At 62.3% G+C, this 17,285-nt stretch overlaps 2 protein-coding genes across 2 annotated transcripts; both read left to right on the forward strand.

Annotated features, from left to right (window-relative positions):
* The first annotated feature begins 2,193 nt into the window (after positions 1–2,193).
* LOC147649354 (cocaine- and amphetamine-regulated transcript protein-like) lies at positions 2,194–3,829 on the forward strand. The gene is made up of 3 exons (XM_086862975.1): positions 2,194–2,325; positions 3,203–3,286; positions 3,387–3,829. The coding sequence occupies exons 1-3, from the start codon at positions 2,194–2,196 to the stop codon at positions 3,492–3,494; spliced, it is 324 nt and encodes a 107-aa protein (XP_086719101.1). The 3' UTR covers positions 3,495–3,829.
* A 962-nt stretch (positions 3,830–4,791) lies between these two features.
* Positions 4,792–15,895, forward strand: MAP1S (microtubule associated protein 1S). Its single transcript, XM_086862331.1, has 7 exons — positions 4,792–4,966; positions 8,027–8,128; positions 8,663–8,745; positions 8,837–8,977; positions 9,946–13,063; positions 13,141–13,358; positions 14,329–15,895. The coding sequence occupies exons 1-7, from the start codon at positions 4,828–4,830 to the stop codon at positions 14,482–14,484; spliced, it is 3,957 nt and encodes a 1,318-aa protein (XP_086718457.1). The 5' UTR covers positions 4,792–4,827; the 3' UTR covers positions 14,485–15,895.
* Positions 15,896–17,285: the final 1,390 nt, after the last annotated feature.

Raw genomic sequence — 17,285 nt, forward strand, 5'->3', positions numbered from 1 at the left:
TGCGCTCCGAGCCGGGGGAAACGGGGACACGCGGGGAGCTCCGTGCGGCGGGCGGGCGGCGGCCGCCACCTGCCGGGAACACGGCCCGGGCCCGCCGGGGACGCGCTCCCGCCGCCCGCGCTTGTCCTTGGCACACCGGGGTCGCTTCACCGCGTCCCCCAGTCCCGCAGCAGCACCGGACCGGTGCGCGAACCCCCGGGGCCGTGGGGTCACGGGAGGTGTCCGAGCCGTGCCTCAGTTTCCCTCGGTCTCGTCCTCCTGAGCCGTATTTCGCACGCTGCCACCCGGCCACGGCGGTGCTGGCGCTCCGTGCGCGTCCCCGCTGTCCCCGGTCCCCTCTCGCTGTCCCCGGTCCCCTCTCGCTGTCCCCGCTGAGCGCCCCCCGTGTCCCCCCGGCCCGGTGCCCGCGCACGGCCGCGCTCCCGCTCGGGGTCCTCCGGGCCAGCAGGCGGCGCTGCTTTTGCCTCTCGTTGCTCCGCCGCGAGGCCTTATGGGAAGTGTAGTCCCGGGGCGTTCCGCCCTTCCAGCGCCGTTAAACGGGGACTGCATTACCCAGAAGGCTTCGCGGCAGTGTGGGCGGAGCCTCGGGGTGCGGGCGGGGCGGGAGCGGCTCCCCCAAACCGGGACCGGAACCGGGACCGAGCTGGAATGGGGCCGGCGGCCACCAAACCGGGCTGGGACCCGAGTGGGGCGGGCTGGGGGTCACCAAACCGGCCCCGACCTGGGCTGGGGGCAACCGAACCGGGACCGGACCGAGTGGGGGCAGCCGAAACCGAGCTGGAGCGGCGTCAGGGGCCACCGGACTGGGTCTGGAAGCCACCAGACCGGGACCGGACTGGGCTGGGGCCAGGCGGGGTTAACCGGGACTGAGCTGGACCGGGGCCCCGGGCGACCGGACCAGGCTTGGGAGCCAGGACCGAACCGGTTTTGGGGTGACCGGATCGGCGGCTGTCGGGGTTCTCCACGCTTGGATCCTGCCGGTGTCCGGTGGTGCCCGCGGCTCGGAACCGCCGCCCTTCCCGTCCCGGTTCCTGCGGGGGTCTCCCCGTGGATCCCCAAAGCCCAGCGAGGAGGAGGAGGGGGAGGAGGAAGATGCTGAGACAGGACCTGGAGGGGCGGCGGGACGGGGGAGACCCCCCGGGGGTGATGGGGGTCTGGGGGGGACCCCCGGGGTCAGAGGGGAACGGGGGGCGGTGTCTGTGGGGGTCCTGCGGGGTTTGGGGACATAAAGGGACCGGGCAGGGATGGAGCGGGAGCGGAGACCCCCGGTGGGGACACCGGAGAGCCTGGAAGGGCTGTGGGACAGCAGAGCTGCAGCCCCCCTGTGTCCCCCTGTTTGTCCCCCTGTCTGTCCGTGTCTGTCCCCCCGTCTGTCCGTGTCTGTCCCCCCGTCTGTCTGTGTCTGTCCCCCTGTCTGTCCGTGTCTGTCCCCCCGTCTGTCCGTGTCTGCCCCCTGTCTGTCCGTGTCTGTCCCCGTCTGTCCGTGTCTGTCCCCTGTCTGTCCGTGTCTGCCCCCTGTCTGTCCGTGTCTGTCCCCCCGTCTGTCCGTGTCTGCCCCCTGTCTGTCCGTGTCTGTCCCCGTCTGTCCGTGTCTGTCCCACTGTCTGTCCCCCTGTCTGTCCGTGTCTGTCCGTGTCTGTCCGTGTCTGTCCGTGTCTGTCCCCCCGTCTGTCCGTGTCTGTCCGTGTCTGTCCCCCCGTCTGTCCGTGTCTGTCCCCCTGTCTGTCCGTGTCTGTCCCCCTGTCTGTCCCCCTGTCTGTCCGTGTCTGTCCCCCTGTCTGTCCGTGTCTGTCCCCCTGTCTGTCCGTGTCTGTCCCCCCGTCTGTCCGTGTCTGTCCCCCTGTCTGTCCCCCCCTTCCCAAGGCCGCCGTCTGTCCCCCTCTGGTGCCCGCCCGGTCTGTGCCGTGTCCGGTGGCCGCTCCGGGCTGGGGATCCGGCCCGATCCCGGTGTTTGCTCAGGGAATTGGCAGCGGCTGCGGCCTGCGGGGGTCACCCCGGGGTCCCCCGCTGCTGACGTCCGTCCCCGGCCCTGGCTGGTGGCCCCGGTGTCCCCAGGGGCGCTGTGTCCCCCCTCCAGCCCGGTGACGGTGCCGGGTTTTGGGCGCCCCGTCTGCGTCCCCGGCTGTTTGCGGGGGTATAAAGCGGAGCCCGGCACATCCCGGAGCATCCAGGGGCGCAGCCGGCACCGGGAACATGGAAAACGCTCGGCTCTGCCTGCTCTGCCTGCTGGGCTCCGGCCTCATCCTGCTCGGCACCCCCGAACCGGTACCGGAGCTCCGGCCCGCCCTGAGCCCGCCCGGGCACAGCCGGGAGGAGACGGAGCTGGTAAGGGGCTGGGGGAGGGGGGCAGGGGGTCCCCAGCACCCCCCGAGCGTTTTTGGGGCATTTTGGGATGTTCCTGCTCCTCCCATCCCGGTTCGGGACCGGTTCCGGGCGGTCCCGGGGGAATTGGGGAGGGGAAACCGAGACCCCTCCGCTGGTTCTGTGCTGCTGTCCCGGGGTCCTCGGGACACCGGGGACATCCCGCAGCACGCGGCTGTCGCCGGTTTGGGGAGTTTGGGTCGTTTTCTCCTTCCCGGTTCCATCCCGAGCTCTGGCTCAGCTGCAGGAGGGTGGTGGGGACCGGAGAGGGGTCGTGGGGGTGGGAGGCAGCCGAAGGACAAACCCTGAACCCCCCCGGTCCTGCCCTGACCTGGATGAGCCGGACACGGGGTGGGGACGGGACAGGAGCGCGGGGGACTCGGGGTGACAAATCCAGAGATCCCGGGGTGACAAATCCAGAGATCCCGGGGTGACAAATCCAGAGATCCCGGGGGACCGGGGATGACAGATCCAGAGCTCCGGGATGTGCCGGGGGAACCGGGGTGACCCTGCGGAGCTCCGGGGTGTCCCAGGAATTTGGGGTGACACGGATCCAGAGATCCCGGGGGACTTGGAGTGACCCTGTGGAGCCCCGGGGTGTCCCAGGGGACCCGGGGTGACCCTGCGGAGCCCCGGGGTATCCCAGGAATTTGGGGTGACCCTGCGGAGCCCCGGGGTGACCCTGCGGAGCCCCGGGGTGTCCCAGAGGACCCGGGGTGACCCTGCGGAGCCCCGGGGTGTCCCAGGGGACCCGGGGTGACCCTGCGGAGCCCCGGGGTGTCCCAGAGGACCCGGGGTGACCCTGCGGAGCCCCGGGGTGTCCCGGTGCTGGCCCCGGCAGGTGGAGGTGCTGCAGGAGGTGCTGCACAAGCTGCGGACGCGGGAGCCGCCGGCGCTGGAGAAGAGGCTGAGCTGGGTGCCCTGGGTACGGCGGGGCCGGGGCTCGCCCTGCGGCTTCGGGGGGACCCCAAACCCCGCCGGTTGTGTGGGGGTGCAGCCCCGGGGCTGACGGTGCCGCCCCGCAGTGCGAGCCCCGGGAGCCGTGCGCGGTGCGGCGGGGGGCGCGCATCGGGAAACTCTGCAGCTGCCCCCGCGGAACCTCCTGCAACCTCCTCATCCTCAAGTGCTCCTGAGGCTCCGGGGACACCGGGGGACACCGGGGGACACCAGCTGCCACCCGCCTGCGCCCCGGGCACGGGAGGGAGGGGGAGCCGCGGGCCCCCAGCCCCCTCCCCGCACCGGGACGGATCCGCAGCAGCGCCGGTGCCCCGGCCCGGGGGCTGCCGGTGTCCCGGGACGCATTAAACCATGGGATCCGCGCCTGCCGCCTGCTTTTTTGGGGGGATTTTGAGGTTCCTGAGGGCCGGGGGTGTTTCCTGCTGTGGGTTCACGTCGGGAGTGTGGGATTGGGGCTGGGATGAGGAGCAGGGAGTGGAGATGGAAACGCTGCGGGGACGGGCGGGGAGCCGAGTCCTGGATCCGCGGGATGCGGGGACTCACACAGCCCGGCCCGGCCGCATCCAGAACCCCGAACCCCCATCCAGAACCCCAAATCCCGCACCCAGAACCCCGAACCTCCATCCAGAACCCCGAACCTCCATCCAGAACCCCAAATTCCCCATCCAGAACCCCAAATCCCGCACCCAGAACCCCAAAACTCGCACACAGAACCCCAAATCCCCCATCCAGAACCCCGAACCTCCATCCAGAACCCCAAATTCCCCATCCAGAACCCCAAATCCCCCATCCAGAACCCCAAACCTCCATCCAGAACCCCAAATCCCGCATCCAGAACCCCAAATCCCATCCAGAACCTCGAACCCCAAATCCAGAACCCCAAATCCCGCACCCAGAACCCCGAACCTCTATCCAGAACCCCAAATCTCCCATCCAGAACCCCAAATCTCCCATCCAGAACCCCAAATCTCCCATCCAGAACCCCAAACCTCCATCCAGAACCCCAAATCTCCCACCCAGAACCCCAAACCTCTATCCAGAACCCCAAATCCCTCACCCAGAACCCCGAACCTCCATCCAGAACCCCAAATCCCGCACCCAGAACCCCAAATCCCGCACCCAGAACCCCAAATCCCCCATCCAGAACCCCAAACCTCTATCCAGAACCCCAAATCCCTCACCCAGAACCCCGAACCTCCATCCAGAACCCCAAATCCCGCACCCAGAACCCCAAATCCCATCCAGAACCCCAAATCCCGCACCCAGAACCCCAAATCCCGCACCCAGAACCCCAAAACCCGCACCCAGAACCCCGACCCTCCCGTGCGGACCCCACCCTCTGCCCCACCCCGCGCGTTGCCCCTTTAAGAAGCCTCTCTCCCACCTCCGCCCCGCCCACCCGCCTCCCCTCCGGCGCCTCCCATTGGCTGGCGGTGACATCAGTGGGCGTGGCGGTCCCGGCGGTGACGCAGGGGGCGTGGCCGGCGGGGCGGGCGGGGGGCGCCGAAGATGGCGGCGGCTCCGGTGGCTCCGGTGGCGGCGGCCCCTCCGGCCTCGGGGCCGCGCCGCTTCTCGCTGCTCGCCATCGTGGGCGGCGGCTGCCACCGGCCCGGCCTCAGGGCCGCCGCCCTGCAGCAGCTGGAGCGAGGTGAGACCGCGCGATGCTCCGGGGGATCCTCCCGGCGCCGCCCGCATCCACCGGAGCAGCGCCCCCCCCGCTCCCCTCACCCAGCCCGGGGATGCTCCGTTCGGTCCCGCAGCACCGGGGTGTGATCTGCCTTTATCGGGCTGCCCCAGCCCCCCCGGGATCTGCCCTTCTCCTGCCTCTTTGTGTTCCCGGGGGTTGCGCCCCGAAATTCCCAGGATTTGCCCCAATTCCTGCCCCCCCCCCCCCCCGGGTTCTGCGGCCCCTCAGCCTCTGGGTTTGCCGCTCTGCAATCCCATAAAATCCCAAATTCCCCTTTTTCCTGCCCCCAGATCCTCAGGGAGGTGAATCTTCAAGCTCTTTCTCCTCCCTAGATCTCCAGGATTTGCTCCCCCTGGATTTGACCCCCCCCAGGATCTGCCCCTTGTCCTACACCCCGAAATTCCCGGGATCTGTACCCTGAAATTCCCGGGATCTGTACCCCAAAATTCCCGGGATCTGTACCCCAAAATTCCCGGGATCTGTACCCCAAAATTCCCGGGATCTGTACCCCAAAATTCCCAGGATCTGTATCCCAAAATTCCCAGGATCTGCACCCCAAAATTCACAGGAGCTGTACCCCGAAATCCCCAGGATTGGTCCCCCAAAATTCCCAGGATCTGTACCCCAAAATTCCCAGGATTTGCACCCTGAAATCCCCAGGATTTGCACCCCGAAATCCCCAGGATCGGTCCCCCAAAATTCCCAGGATCTGCACCCCGAAATCCCCAGGATTTGCACCCTGAAATTCCCAGGATCTGCACCCCAAAATTCCCAGGATCTACACCCCGAAATCCCCAGGATCTGTACCCCGAAATCCCCAGGATTTGCATCCCTAAACTCCCAGGATCTGCTCCTTTCCCTGCCCCCCAAGCCCCCGGAATCTTCCCCCCAGCACCCCAGGATGTGCCCCCCAAATTCCCAGGATCTTCCCCCTGGGGGTTCTCAGGATTTGTCCCCTCAGACCCCGGGATCTGCCCCCCAAATTCCCAGGATTTTTCTCTTTTCCTGGATAAATACCTGCATTTACCCCACATATTTTAGGCCCCCCCTCCAGCCCCCACATCCCCCCCTGAGCCCTGCCCGGATTTGGGGGGGGGTCTCAGGCCGTGATCCCCCCGGGATCAGATCCCAAATCCAGGACGGGAGGGACATTCCCAGTCCTGATCCATCATCCCCCATCCCAAACCTCACCAAAACCACCCCAAAACGGCCCCAAACTCTTGTGCAACCCCCGGGGGCCGTTACACCATCCCCACCCATCACCGGCAGCACCCGCAGCCACCCGCATTTTTTGGGAATAAACTCCCCAAATCCCTTTTTTGTGGGAATCTCCAAGCGATTCTCGGGCTCTGCACCTGTCCAGGTGCTGACAGGTAGCTCCAAGTGTGGTAATTCCATAATTGGCAGCTCTGGGGAGGTGTTGGCAGAGCTGTTCCGTGCCCTGGGGGACTGGGATTTGGGATTTGGCAGAGCCGGAGCTGTCACGGCAGGAGGAGCTCACCTGTCCCTGCTTGGGGACACCCCAAAATCACCTCAGCTGGGCATTTTTTTGGGGGGGATTTCAGGGTTTTTTTTGGGGTCCAAAATCCCAATTTTTTTTTATTCCAAATTTTTTTTTATTCCCAATTTTTTTTTATTCCCAATTTTTTTTTATTCCCAATTTTTTTTATTCCAAATTTTTTTTTATTCCCAATTTTTTTTATTCCCATTCTTTTTTATTCCCAATTTTTTTTATTCCCAATTCTTTTTTATTCCCAATTCTATTTTATTCCCAATTTTCTTTTTATTCCCAAATTTTTTTTATTCCCAATTTTTTGTTTGTCCCAATTCTTTTTTATTCCAAATTCTTTTTTATTCCCAATTTTTTTTATTCCAAATTTTTTTTATTCCCAATTTTTTTTTATTCACAAATTTTTTTTATTCCCAATTTTTTTTATTCCCAATTCTTTTTTATTCCCAATTTTCTTTTTATTCCCAAATTTTTTTTATTCCCAATTTTTTGTTTGTCCCAATTCTTTTTTATTCCAAATTCTTTTTTATTCCCAATTTTTTTTATTCCAATTTTTTTTTATTCCCAATTCTTTTTTATTCCCAATTTATTTTATTCCCAATTTTTTTTTATTCCAAATGTTTTTTATTCCCAATTCTTTTTTATTCCCAATTCTTTTTTATTCCCAATTCTTTTTTATTCCCAATTTTTTTTATTCCCAATTTTTTTTATTCCCAATTCTTTTTTATTCCCAATTTTTTTTATTCCCAATTATTTTTTATTCCAAATTTTTTTTTATTCCCAATTTTTTTTATTCCCAATTCTTTTTTATTCACAATTTTTTTTTATTCCCAATTCTTTTTTATTCCCAATTCTTTTTTATTCCCAATTTTTTTTTATTCCCAATGTTTTTTTATTCCCAATTCTTTTTTATTCCCAATTCTTTTTTATTCCCATTTTTTTTTATTCCCAATTTTTTTTATTCCCAATTCTTTTTTATTCCCAATTTTTTTTATTCCCAATTCTTTTTTTATTCCCAATTCTTTTTTATTCCAAATTTTTTTTTATTCCCGATTCTTTTTTATTCCAAATTTTTTTTTATTCCCAATTCTTTTTTATTCCCATTTTTTTTATTCCCAATTCTTTTTTATTCCCAATTTTCTTTTTATTCCCAAATTTTTTTTATTCCCAATTTTTTGTTTGTCCCAATTCTTTTTTATTCCAAATTCTTTTTTATTCCCAATTTTTTTTATTCCAATTTTTTTTTATTCCCAATTCTTTTTTATTCCCAATTCTTTTTTATTCCCATTCTTTTTTATTCCCATTTTTTTATTCCCAATTTTTTTTATTCCCAGTTCTTTTTTATTCCCAATTTTTTTATTCCAAATTTTTTTTTTATTCCCAATTATTTTTTATTCCCAATTTTTTTTTTTATTCCAAATTTTTTTTTTATTCCCAATTCTTTTTTATTCCCAATTTTTTTTTTATTCCCAATTATTTTTTTTTGTTTTATTCCGTGTTTTTCTCCGCAGGGATCCGCTCGTGGGACATCGACCTGGCCTCCTGCAACCTGGACGAGCAGCTGAAGCTCTTCGTGTCCCGGCACTCGGCCACCTTCTCCAGCATCGTGAAAGGTGAAATATGGGATAAAAAATGGGGGAAAAAAGGGGAAAATCCGCTCCCAGGAGCCGGGGAGTGGTGGGAGGGGGTGTTGGGGGTGAGGGAAGCCCCCTCCCCGTTTTCTCCTCCCGGATTTTGTGGGAACAGGCCTGGCTTTGTGCCCTCCCCGCCATGCAAACCCCGTGATCCCCACGTGAGGAGCCGCTTCCTTCTCCCACCCCGGCTGGGATTTTCCCTGGAGGGATGGAATGGGGAATTTGGAGCTCTGGGGCCTTTCCCCCCAGCACATCCCACCCTTGGCTGGGCCCACCGTGGGTGTTAAATCCCCAAAACCCTCCCTGGGGAGCACCCAGAGCGTTTTGGGGGATCTCCCCGAGCTCCCCTCCCCTGTGGCAGGAAGGACACGGGAAGCGTTTCCCTCGGCTCCCGCCGTGTCCGGGAACGCGCCCGTCCCTTTTCCTCCGGAAAACCGGGCACTGCCTGGCCTTGGGGGACAAATCCGGGAGGCTGGAGGAGGGAGGGGTGTGACTGTCACCGTGTCCCCGCAGGTCAGCGCACCCTCCACCACCGCGGGGACGTGCTGGAGACCCTGGTGCTGCTGAACCCTTCGGATAAATCCCTGTGCGACGAGGTGAGGCGGGCAGGGCGCGGTGGGGCCAGCCCGGCGCTGTCCCCAGGGTGTCCCCCACCTTGTCCTGACGTGTCCCCCGCTCCGTCCCCAGCTGCGGAACCTCATCACGGACGTGTCGCAGCACAAGCTGCTGGTGTTCGCGGGGCCCTGCGTGGAGGACACCGGGGAGCTGATGCTGCAGACCGGCTGCTTCTCCCTGCGGGATTTCATCCAGATTTTCACGGATAAGGAGGTGGGGAGCTGCTGGAGGAGCTGGGGAAGCAGCAGGGGGAGGTTTGTGGGGATGCTGGCTGAGCACGGCGCCGGCGGCTCCTCGGGAATGATCCTCGCACGGGGGCACTGCGAGGTGTGGGGAAAATCCTGGGGGGATGAGGAAGGAAAAGGGGCAGGTGCTGGGGGTTTGGGGGGCAGATCCTGGGGGTTTAGGGGGGTAGATCCTGGGGGTTTAGGGGGGGAAGGTCCTGGGGGTTTAGGGGGAAAATCCTGGGGGTTTAGGGGGAAAATCCTGGGGGTTTAGGGGGAAAATCCTGGGGGTTTAAGGGGGAAAATCCTGGGGGTTTAGGGGGAAAATCCTGGGGGTTTAGGGGGGCAGATCCTGGGGGTTTAGGGGGGCAGATCCTGGGGGTTTAGGGGGTGGATGCTGGGCATCTGGGAGTGCAAATCCTGGGGTTGTTGGGGGGAAGATCCTGGTGGTTTGAAGGGCAGGGAAAGGGGCAGATCCTGGGAATTTAGGGGGGGCAGATCCTGGGGGTTTAGGAGTACAGATTCTGGGGATTTTGGGGTGCAGATTCTGGGATTTAGAGGGGCAGATCCTGGGGATTTCGGGTTGCAGTTTCCAGGATTTTTGGGATACAGATCCTGAGGATTTTGGGGTGCAGATTCTGGGAGTTTAGGGATGCAGATCATCAGGATTTCGGGGTGCAGATTCTGATAATTTAGAGGGGCAGATCCTCACCTGCCAGGGCCTCACAGCCAAGGTGGGTGGGTGAGGGGAAACTCCCCCTTTTGGGAGCCCCCCAGGACCCTGCCCAGCAGCAGAGCAGGCCAGCACCCCAAAACCCCTAAAAAAACAGGCAGCAGGTGTGGATCCAACGATCTCACGTGTTCCTGGACACCTCCCACCCCCACGGGTCCATCCCGGTGGGGGGACAGGGGGTGACCCCGGTGCCCCCTCCCACCCGAAGCCGCCCCTCTGCGCAGGTGGGGGAGATCCTGAGCTCTGCGGACCCCTCGGCCAAGGCCAGGCTGACCATCAGCTGCCCGGATTTCGGGGAGTGGAGGGACTCGGGCTTGGAGCACCACAACCTTCAGGACTTCATCGAGCTGCGCTACAACCCCAGCTGCGTGCTGCCGGAGATGGAGGGGCTGGAGGAGTTCATGGAGTACCTGTCGGAGTCCCTGGAACCCCAGTCCCCCTTCGACCTCCTGGAGCCCCCCACCATGGTGGGCTTCCTGAAGCTCTCCAAGCCCTGCTGCTACATCTTCCCGGGCGGGAGAGGCGACTCGGCTTTCTTCGCCGTCAACGGCTTCAACGTCTTGGTCAACGGCGGCTCCAACCCCAAATCCTCCTTCTGGAAGCTGGTGCGGCACCTGGACCGCATCGACTCCATCCTGGTGACGCACGCGGGCACGGACAGCCTGCCCGGCATCAACAGCCTGCTGCAGAGGAAGCTGGCCGAGCTGGAGGAGGACCCGTCCCAGAGCTCGCAGGGCAACGGCGACTGGGCCAAGAACCTGATCTCGCCCGAGCTGGGCGTCGTCTTCCTCAACGCCTGCGAGAAGCTGAAGGACATCGAGGGCGACTCGCGGGTGCTCAAGAGCTGCGACGAGGCCGCGCTGACCCTGCACTACCTGGACAAGCTGGGCATCCGGCCCAACCTGCTGGCCCGCGACGGCGGCCCCCGCGCCGAGCCCACCGTGCTCTTCCAGAAGATGGGGGTGGGCCGGCTGGACATGTACGTGCTGAACCCCGTGAAGGGCACCAAGGAGCTGGAGTTCCTCCTGCAGCACTGGGCGGGGAACGGCTTCCCCAAGGAGCAGGAGCTGCCGCTGCAGTGCCTGACCTCGCTGTGCGTGCTGCTGGTGTGGCACCCCGTCAGCCGCTCCGAGAAGATCATCCGCGTGCTGTTCCCCGGCTGCACGCCCCAGGCCCGCATCCTGGAAGGGCTGGAGAAGGTGAAGCACCTGGAGTTCCTCAAGCACCCCGTGGTCACCAAGAACGACCTGAAGGGGACGGCGCAGGCGGAGAAGGCGCCCAAGCAGAGGAGGGCGGAGAGCAAGGAGAGCCTCAAGTCGGGCTCCAGGCTGAGCTTGGTGGAGGCCGCGGCGCCGGCGCCGAAGGAGAAGGCTCCCAAGGTGGAGAAGAAGGAGGTGAAATCCGGGACCAAGGAGAAGCCAAAATCCCTGGGGGACGCGGCCAGGACGGGGTCAGAAGAGGAGAAAGCCAAGGATGGCCGAGCCAAGCCGGAGTCGGCGGCAGAGAAGGCGAAGGGGGACGCGAAGCCGAAGGCGAACAAGGAGAAGGCGGCGCCCAAGAAGGAGCCGGCTGCCAGGAAGGAGGAGAAGAAACCACCAAAGAAAGACGAGGGGGCAGAGGCCAAGAGGGAGGTGAAGGTGGTGAAGAAGGAGGCCAAGGCCGAGACGCTGCGGAAGGACTCCAAGGACAGCAAGGCTGAGGCCAAGGCTCCGGCCAAGGCTCCGGCCCGGAAAACGCCGGTCCCGGAGAGCCGCAAAGCCCCGGCCAAGGCCGGCAGCGTCAAGAAGTCCCTGCTGAAGAAAGAGCCGGAGAAACCCAAGGCTAAAAGCGGCCAGAAGGAGCCGGGAGCCTCGGACGGCTCCAAGTCCTCCTCCCCCGAGGAGATGCTGCCGGAGGCCGAGCAGGAGGGCGCGAGGAGGAGGAAGGAGGAATCCACGGATGAAGGCATCGCCACGGCCGACAGCGAGCTGGAGCCTTTATCCCTGGAGAACGGGGGGAACCGGCGCCCGGGGGTGCCGGGGGATCCGTCCTGCCTGGAGAACGGCCTGGAAGAGCCCGAGAGCCCCCAGCGCTTGCGCTACCCGGAGAGCAGCCCCCTGCGAGCCGTGTGCCCCCCGTCCCCCATGGCCAAGACCCCCAAGAGCGACCGCAGCGTCAACTTCGACGTGACGCCCACCGGGCTGCTCAACCACGGCCCCGAGGGCGCCGAGGATCCCTGCGGCAGCTCCGAGGAGAAAACCCTGGAGATGATGTCCCCGGCCAGCTCGGGGCCGGCCAGCGCCGGCCACACGCCCTTCCACCAGTCTCCGGTGGAGGAGGGCGCGGAGGAGCGGGGCCGGCAGCAGAACGCGTGGCCGGCGGCCGGAGCGGGCAAGGAGGGCTCGGCGCCGGACAAGCAGGCGGGGTGCCTGTCCCTCAGCCCCTTCAAGGACGACGTCCCCGACGTGTCCCCCACCATCACCACGCCCTCGCTGCCGGCCGAGGTGGGCTCCCCGCACTCCACCGAGGTGGACGAGTCGCTCTCGGTGTCCTTCGAGCAGGTGCTGCCGCCGGTCAGCGAGTCCCCGCCGGAGGACGGGCAGCGCTCCCGCGGCTCCGGGGACGAGCCCGAGGCCGCCAAAGGGGGGCTGTCGCTGCCGCTGCGGCCGTGCCACCACCCGCCCTGGGCCGACGGGGACGCGGCGCCGCGGCCCGGCCGCCGCTCGGACTCGCCCCACGACGTGGACCTGTGCCTGGTGTCCCCCTGCGAGTTCGAGCACCCCAAGTCGGAGCGGTCGCCCTCGGCCGCCGCCAGCCCGCGGGAGCTGTCGGACAGTGACCCCTCGCAGGAGCTGGCGCCGCCCCGGGGCCGGCCGGGCGAGACCCCCCCGACGTCGGTCAGCGAGTCGCTGCCCACCCTCTCCGACTCCGATGTCCCTCCGGCCACCGAGGACTGCCCGTCCATCCTGGCCGACGGGCTGGAGTCGGACGAGGACTCGGAGCGGCCGCCCCGCGGCGTGGCCAGAGCGTGCGACCCTCTGCCAGCCCCCCTGAAGGACCCCTGTCCCCTCCCTGCCCAGCCCGGAATCTGCATGGTGGACCCCGAGGCGCTGCCCCCCGGCCGGAAGGAGCCCCCCGGCTCCAGGGTGAAGAGGACCCCGTCCCGCGTGGGCTCGGCGCCCAACGCCCCCAAGGCCGAGTCCCCCCGCGTCCCCTCCTCGGCCACCAAGGCCAGGCCTCCCGCCGGGGACAAGGCCAGGCCGCCCCTCGGGGACAAGAAGGGCTCGTCCAGCGGGACCCCCGGCAGCGCCCGTGGCGCTGGAGCGCGGCCGGCGGCCGGAGCCGGCCGGGCATCGCCGGCAGGTAGGGGCGCGCGGAGCAGGGGTGGCACCGCGGGGTCTTTGGGGACGGCCGTGACCGCTGTCCCCCTGTCCTGGCAGGCACAAGGGCTGCAGCCCCCCAGGGACCCCCCGTCTACGTGGACCTGGCGTATCTGCCCGGCTCCTGGAGCGCCCGCACGGTGGACGAGGAGTTTTTCCGGCGGATCCGCTCGCTGTGCTACGTGGTCAGCGGCGATGACCACCTGAAGGAGGGGGTGCTGCGGCCGCTGCTCGATGCTCTCCTGACGGGCAAGCACCAGTGGGGCATCGACATCCAGGTGAGAGCCCAGCCTGGGGGCGTGGAGGGCTGGGATCGGCCTCCTCGTGGTGCTGGGGGGTGACAAAAAGTGTCCTGGGTGTCCTTTCTTCCTCTTGGGGGGTGACAAAAAGTGTCCTGGGTGTCCTTTCTTCCTCTTGGGGGGTGACAAAAAGTGTCCTGGGTGTCCTTTCTTCCTCTTGGGGGGTGACAAAAAGTGTCCTGGGTGTCCTTTCTTCCTCCTGCGGGATGACAAAAAGTGTCCTGGGTGTCTCTTCTTGATATTTGGGGGGTGACAAAAAGTGTCCTGGGTGTCCCTTCCTGATATCTGGGGGGGTGACAAAGTGTCCTGGGTTCCCCTTCTTGTTGCTGGGGGAGTGACAAGGGGAGGTGGGATCAGCCCCCGCCTGATAATTTGGGGGGTGACAAAATGCCCTGGGTGCCCCTTCCAGATAATTTTGGGGGTGACAAAATGCCCTGGGTGCCCTTTGCCAGTGCAGGGGGGGTGACAAAGTGCCCTGGGTACCCCTTCCCAAAAATTTGGGGGGTGACAAAACACCCTGGGTGCCCCTTCCTGATAATTTGGGGGGTGACAAAACACCCTGGGTGCCCCTTCCTGATAATTTGGGGGGTGACAAAAAGTCCTGGGTGCCCCTTCCTGATAATTTGGGGGGGGACAAAATACCCTGGGTGCCCCTTCCCAAAAATTTGGGGGTGACAAAATGCTCTGGGTGCCCCTTCCCAAAAATTTGTGGGTGACAGAGTGCCCTGGGTGCCCCTTCCTGATAATTTTGGGGTGACAAAAAGTCCTGGGTGCCCCTTCCTGATAATTTGGGGGGGGACAAAATACCCTGGGTGCCCCTTCCTGATAATTTTGGGGGTGACAGAGTGCCCTGGGTGTCCCATGCCGGTGCAGGGGGGGTGACAAAACGCCCTGGGTGCCCCTTCCCGCTAATTTTGGGGGTGACAGAGTGCCCTGGGTGTCCCCTCAGGTGACTTTGATCCCCACCTTCGACTCGCTGGTGATGCACGAGTGGTACCAGGAGACGCACGAGCGGCAGCAGGAGCTGGGCATCACCGTGCTGGGCAGCAACAGCACCGTGGCCATGCAGGACGAGACCTTCCCCGCCTGCAAGGTGGAGTTCTGAGGGCTCAGGGGGGTCACCCTCACCCTCCTCACCCCCTCCTCAGAGCCCCCCAACACCGCGCTGGGAGACGGGGAGGGGGTGTCCCCCCACCTCCCCCTCCCCAAAAAACGCCGCGCACGCCCCACGCCAGCCTCGCTCTGCACCCGCTGCCAGCCCCGGGGAGGGGACAGGGGAGCAGCTGGGGACAGGGAGGGGGTGACAGGATGTGTGTGTGTCCCCCCCCTCCCCTCCCCTCCACGGGCAGCTCGATGGAACAGGGTAAATTTTTGATGTTTTGTTGGGATTTTGGGGTTTTTTTTCACCCCCCCCTCCCTTTCTCTGGATGAGCCACAATTCCCCCCCCCACCCAAACCCTCAAAATAGGGGGGGGGTCTCCAAATCTGGGACAGCTTTGGGGGTCCCATCCTTGTGGAGGTTGAGATTGGAGGGGGGGGGCTGCTGCTTTGGGGCTGTCCCCGGTGGTTTTGGCCACCCTCTCCTCCCCCCCCACCCAAAACGGTCCCACCCCCCCAAAAAAAAACCTGTTGTGACCCCCCCCCCCCCTTCCACCTCCCAAAAATTGATTGTAACCCCCCCCCCCACCTCCCAAAAATTGATTGTAACCCCTCCCCACCCAAAATTTCGGGGTGGGGGCTGTACAAAAGCAATCCCACCCCCCCCAATCCCCCTCCCCACCCCCGGGAGTTGCCGAAATCTGTTCGAAACCAAACGCTCACGTGCAATTTTTAAGGGGTTTTATGAGTTTAGAGCACCAAAAGGGGGGGGGGGGTCAGGGCTGGGGGGTGGGGGGGACACAGAATGTGACGACCCCCTCCCCAAATTCCCCCCTCCTCCCCCTCCTCTTGGACAAACACTAACCCGTTTTTTTTGTAGGAGGTTCCTCGATGGCTCTTTTTGTAACGACTTTTTAAGATAAAACAGAAAAAAAAAAAAACCCAAAAAAAAATCAAAAAAGAAGATAAAAATCGTGAAAACTGAAAAAAAAAATAAACTTTTTTTTTTTTTTCTTTTTTGTCTTTGAGGGGGAGGGGGTTTATTTATCTTCTCCCCCCTCCCCACACACACACACACACACACTCCCCCCCTAAACGCCTTTTGGGGGCTTTTACCTTCGATTGTATCGTCCTACGTGTTCGGTGAGGAGGGGGGGGGCACTGAATGTTTCACCTTTAGTGCTTTATTATCATTTAATTTTTTTTTTTCCCGCCCCCCTCCCTGGGCTGGAAGGTTTGGAGTGGGTGGGGGGCGTTTTTTGGGGTGACTGTGACCCCCCCCTCCACACTTTTCCCCTGCCTCTCCAAACCCAGCCCCTTGCCCGTGGCCAGCGGCGCACGCTCCCCGTCTTGCACGCCACGTTCCCGTTTGGCAAATGTGTGGAAAATCAGCATTAAAGAGGATCGTTCCCAGTGGATTTTTGTCTCCTGGGCTCGGGTTTTGGGTTGTTTTTATTTGGTTTTTTTTTTTTGGGGGGGGGGGGTCTCGTGGATTTGGGGGTGGGGTGGAGAAGGATGGGGTTGGGCTCAGCCTTTGTTGGGGGGAGTGAGGGGGGGGTTGTACCATCAGAAAGGGATTTTTTTGGGGTTTTTTTTTTTGGGGGGGGGGTTTGGGGAGGGGTTGCAGCTGGTGGTGGGAGAGGGGTTGGGGGATTTGGGGAGGGGTCCCGGGTGTCACCCGGGGGGGGTTGGAGAGGGGTGGGGGGGTTTGGATGCGCTGCGGTGCGGCAGCGCCGAGGCTGAGGCTGGATGCGGGGTTGCCATGACAACCCCATCCCCATCCCCATCCCTGCATCCCAGCCCCGCCGCCCCCGGCCCCACGAGCAGCAGCAGCAGCAGGAGGAGGAGGAGGAGGAGGAGGGGGCTTCAGCCGCTGCCTTCGGCCCCCGCAGCTTTTTGGGGGGATTTAGGGGGGGGTTCGGAGCCTCCTCGGTGCTCCCCGTGTGCCCCCCGTGCCCTTTGTGGGCAGCACGAGGCTGGCAGGGGGTAAAAACCCCCCGTACCCACCCCCAAATTCCCCTTCCCACCCCAAAATTCCCCTCTCCCGCCCCGCCCAGCCAATCCCAGACCTCCCCTTCCCCAAAATCTCCTCCTGCCCGGGCCCTTTGCTCCAGCGGGGGGTGTTTTGGGGAGGGGGCTCCTCAGCCACTGCTGGGTTCGGTCCCCTGGAGCCCGGGTGTGACCCCCGGGGCGGGGGCTGTCCCCAGGGGTGTCCCGGAGCCCCCAGCCCCCTCTGAGCCCCCCACCCCGCGTTTTCCCAGCGCTCGGACCGGTCCCAGTGGCTTTTGGGGAGGGGGTCCCGGCGGGGGCTTCTCCGCCATCTCCCCCCTCCCTTGGGTGGCCGCCACCCCACGCGGGGACACCGCGGGGTCACGGAGGTGACAGAGGCCCGACCCTGGAGTTGGGGAGGGGTCTCCGAGCCCCGCGCCCCCCGAGCCCGGCGGCGCTGCCACCCGGGCGCGGTGACACCTGCCAGGTGTCGCCGGGACAAAAGGCAGCGTAACCCGAGCCTCCGCCTGACGTCCCCGCCGTGCCGGCTCCGGTGGCACCGCGGGGCAGGCGCGTCCCCCGCCCCGCCGGGACGTTGGGTGAATCCCCCCCCCGGGAAACCGGGAATGTCCCTCCCGCCGGGCCCGCCCTGCCCGCGGGGACAGCCCCGTGCCCGCTCCCGCAGCTGCGCCCGTGACAGCCGGAGCCGGGCATGAGCTCAGCGGGGTGCGAGGCACCGGCTGGCACCGGCGGCGGCGGCGGGGGGGGGGCACAGCCCGGGACCGCGGGTGCGGTGACAACCGGCGGGGTCGCGGCGGG

Source organism: Cyanistes caeruleus, chromosome 25 (genome assembly GCF_971803275.1).
Source record: "Cyanistes caeruleus chromosome 25, bCyaCae1.hap1.1, whole genome shotgun sequence".
NCBI lineage: Eukaryota > Metazoa > Chordata > Aves > Passeriformes > Paridae > Cyanistes > Cyanistes caeruleus.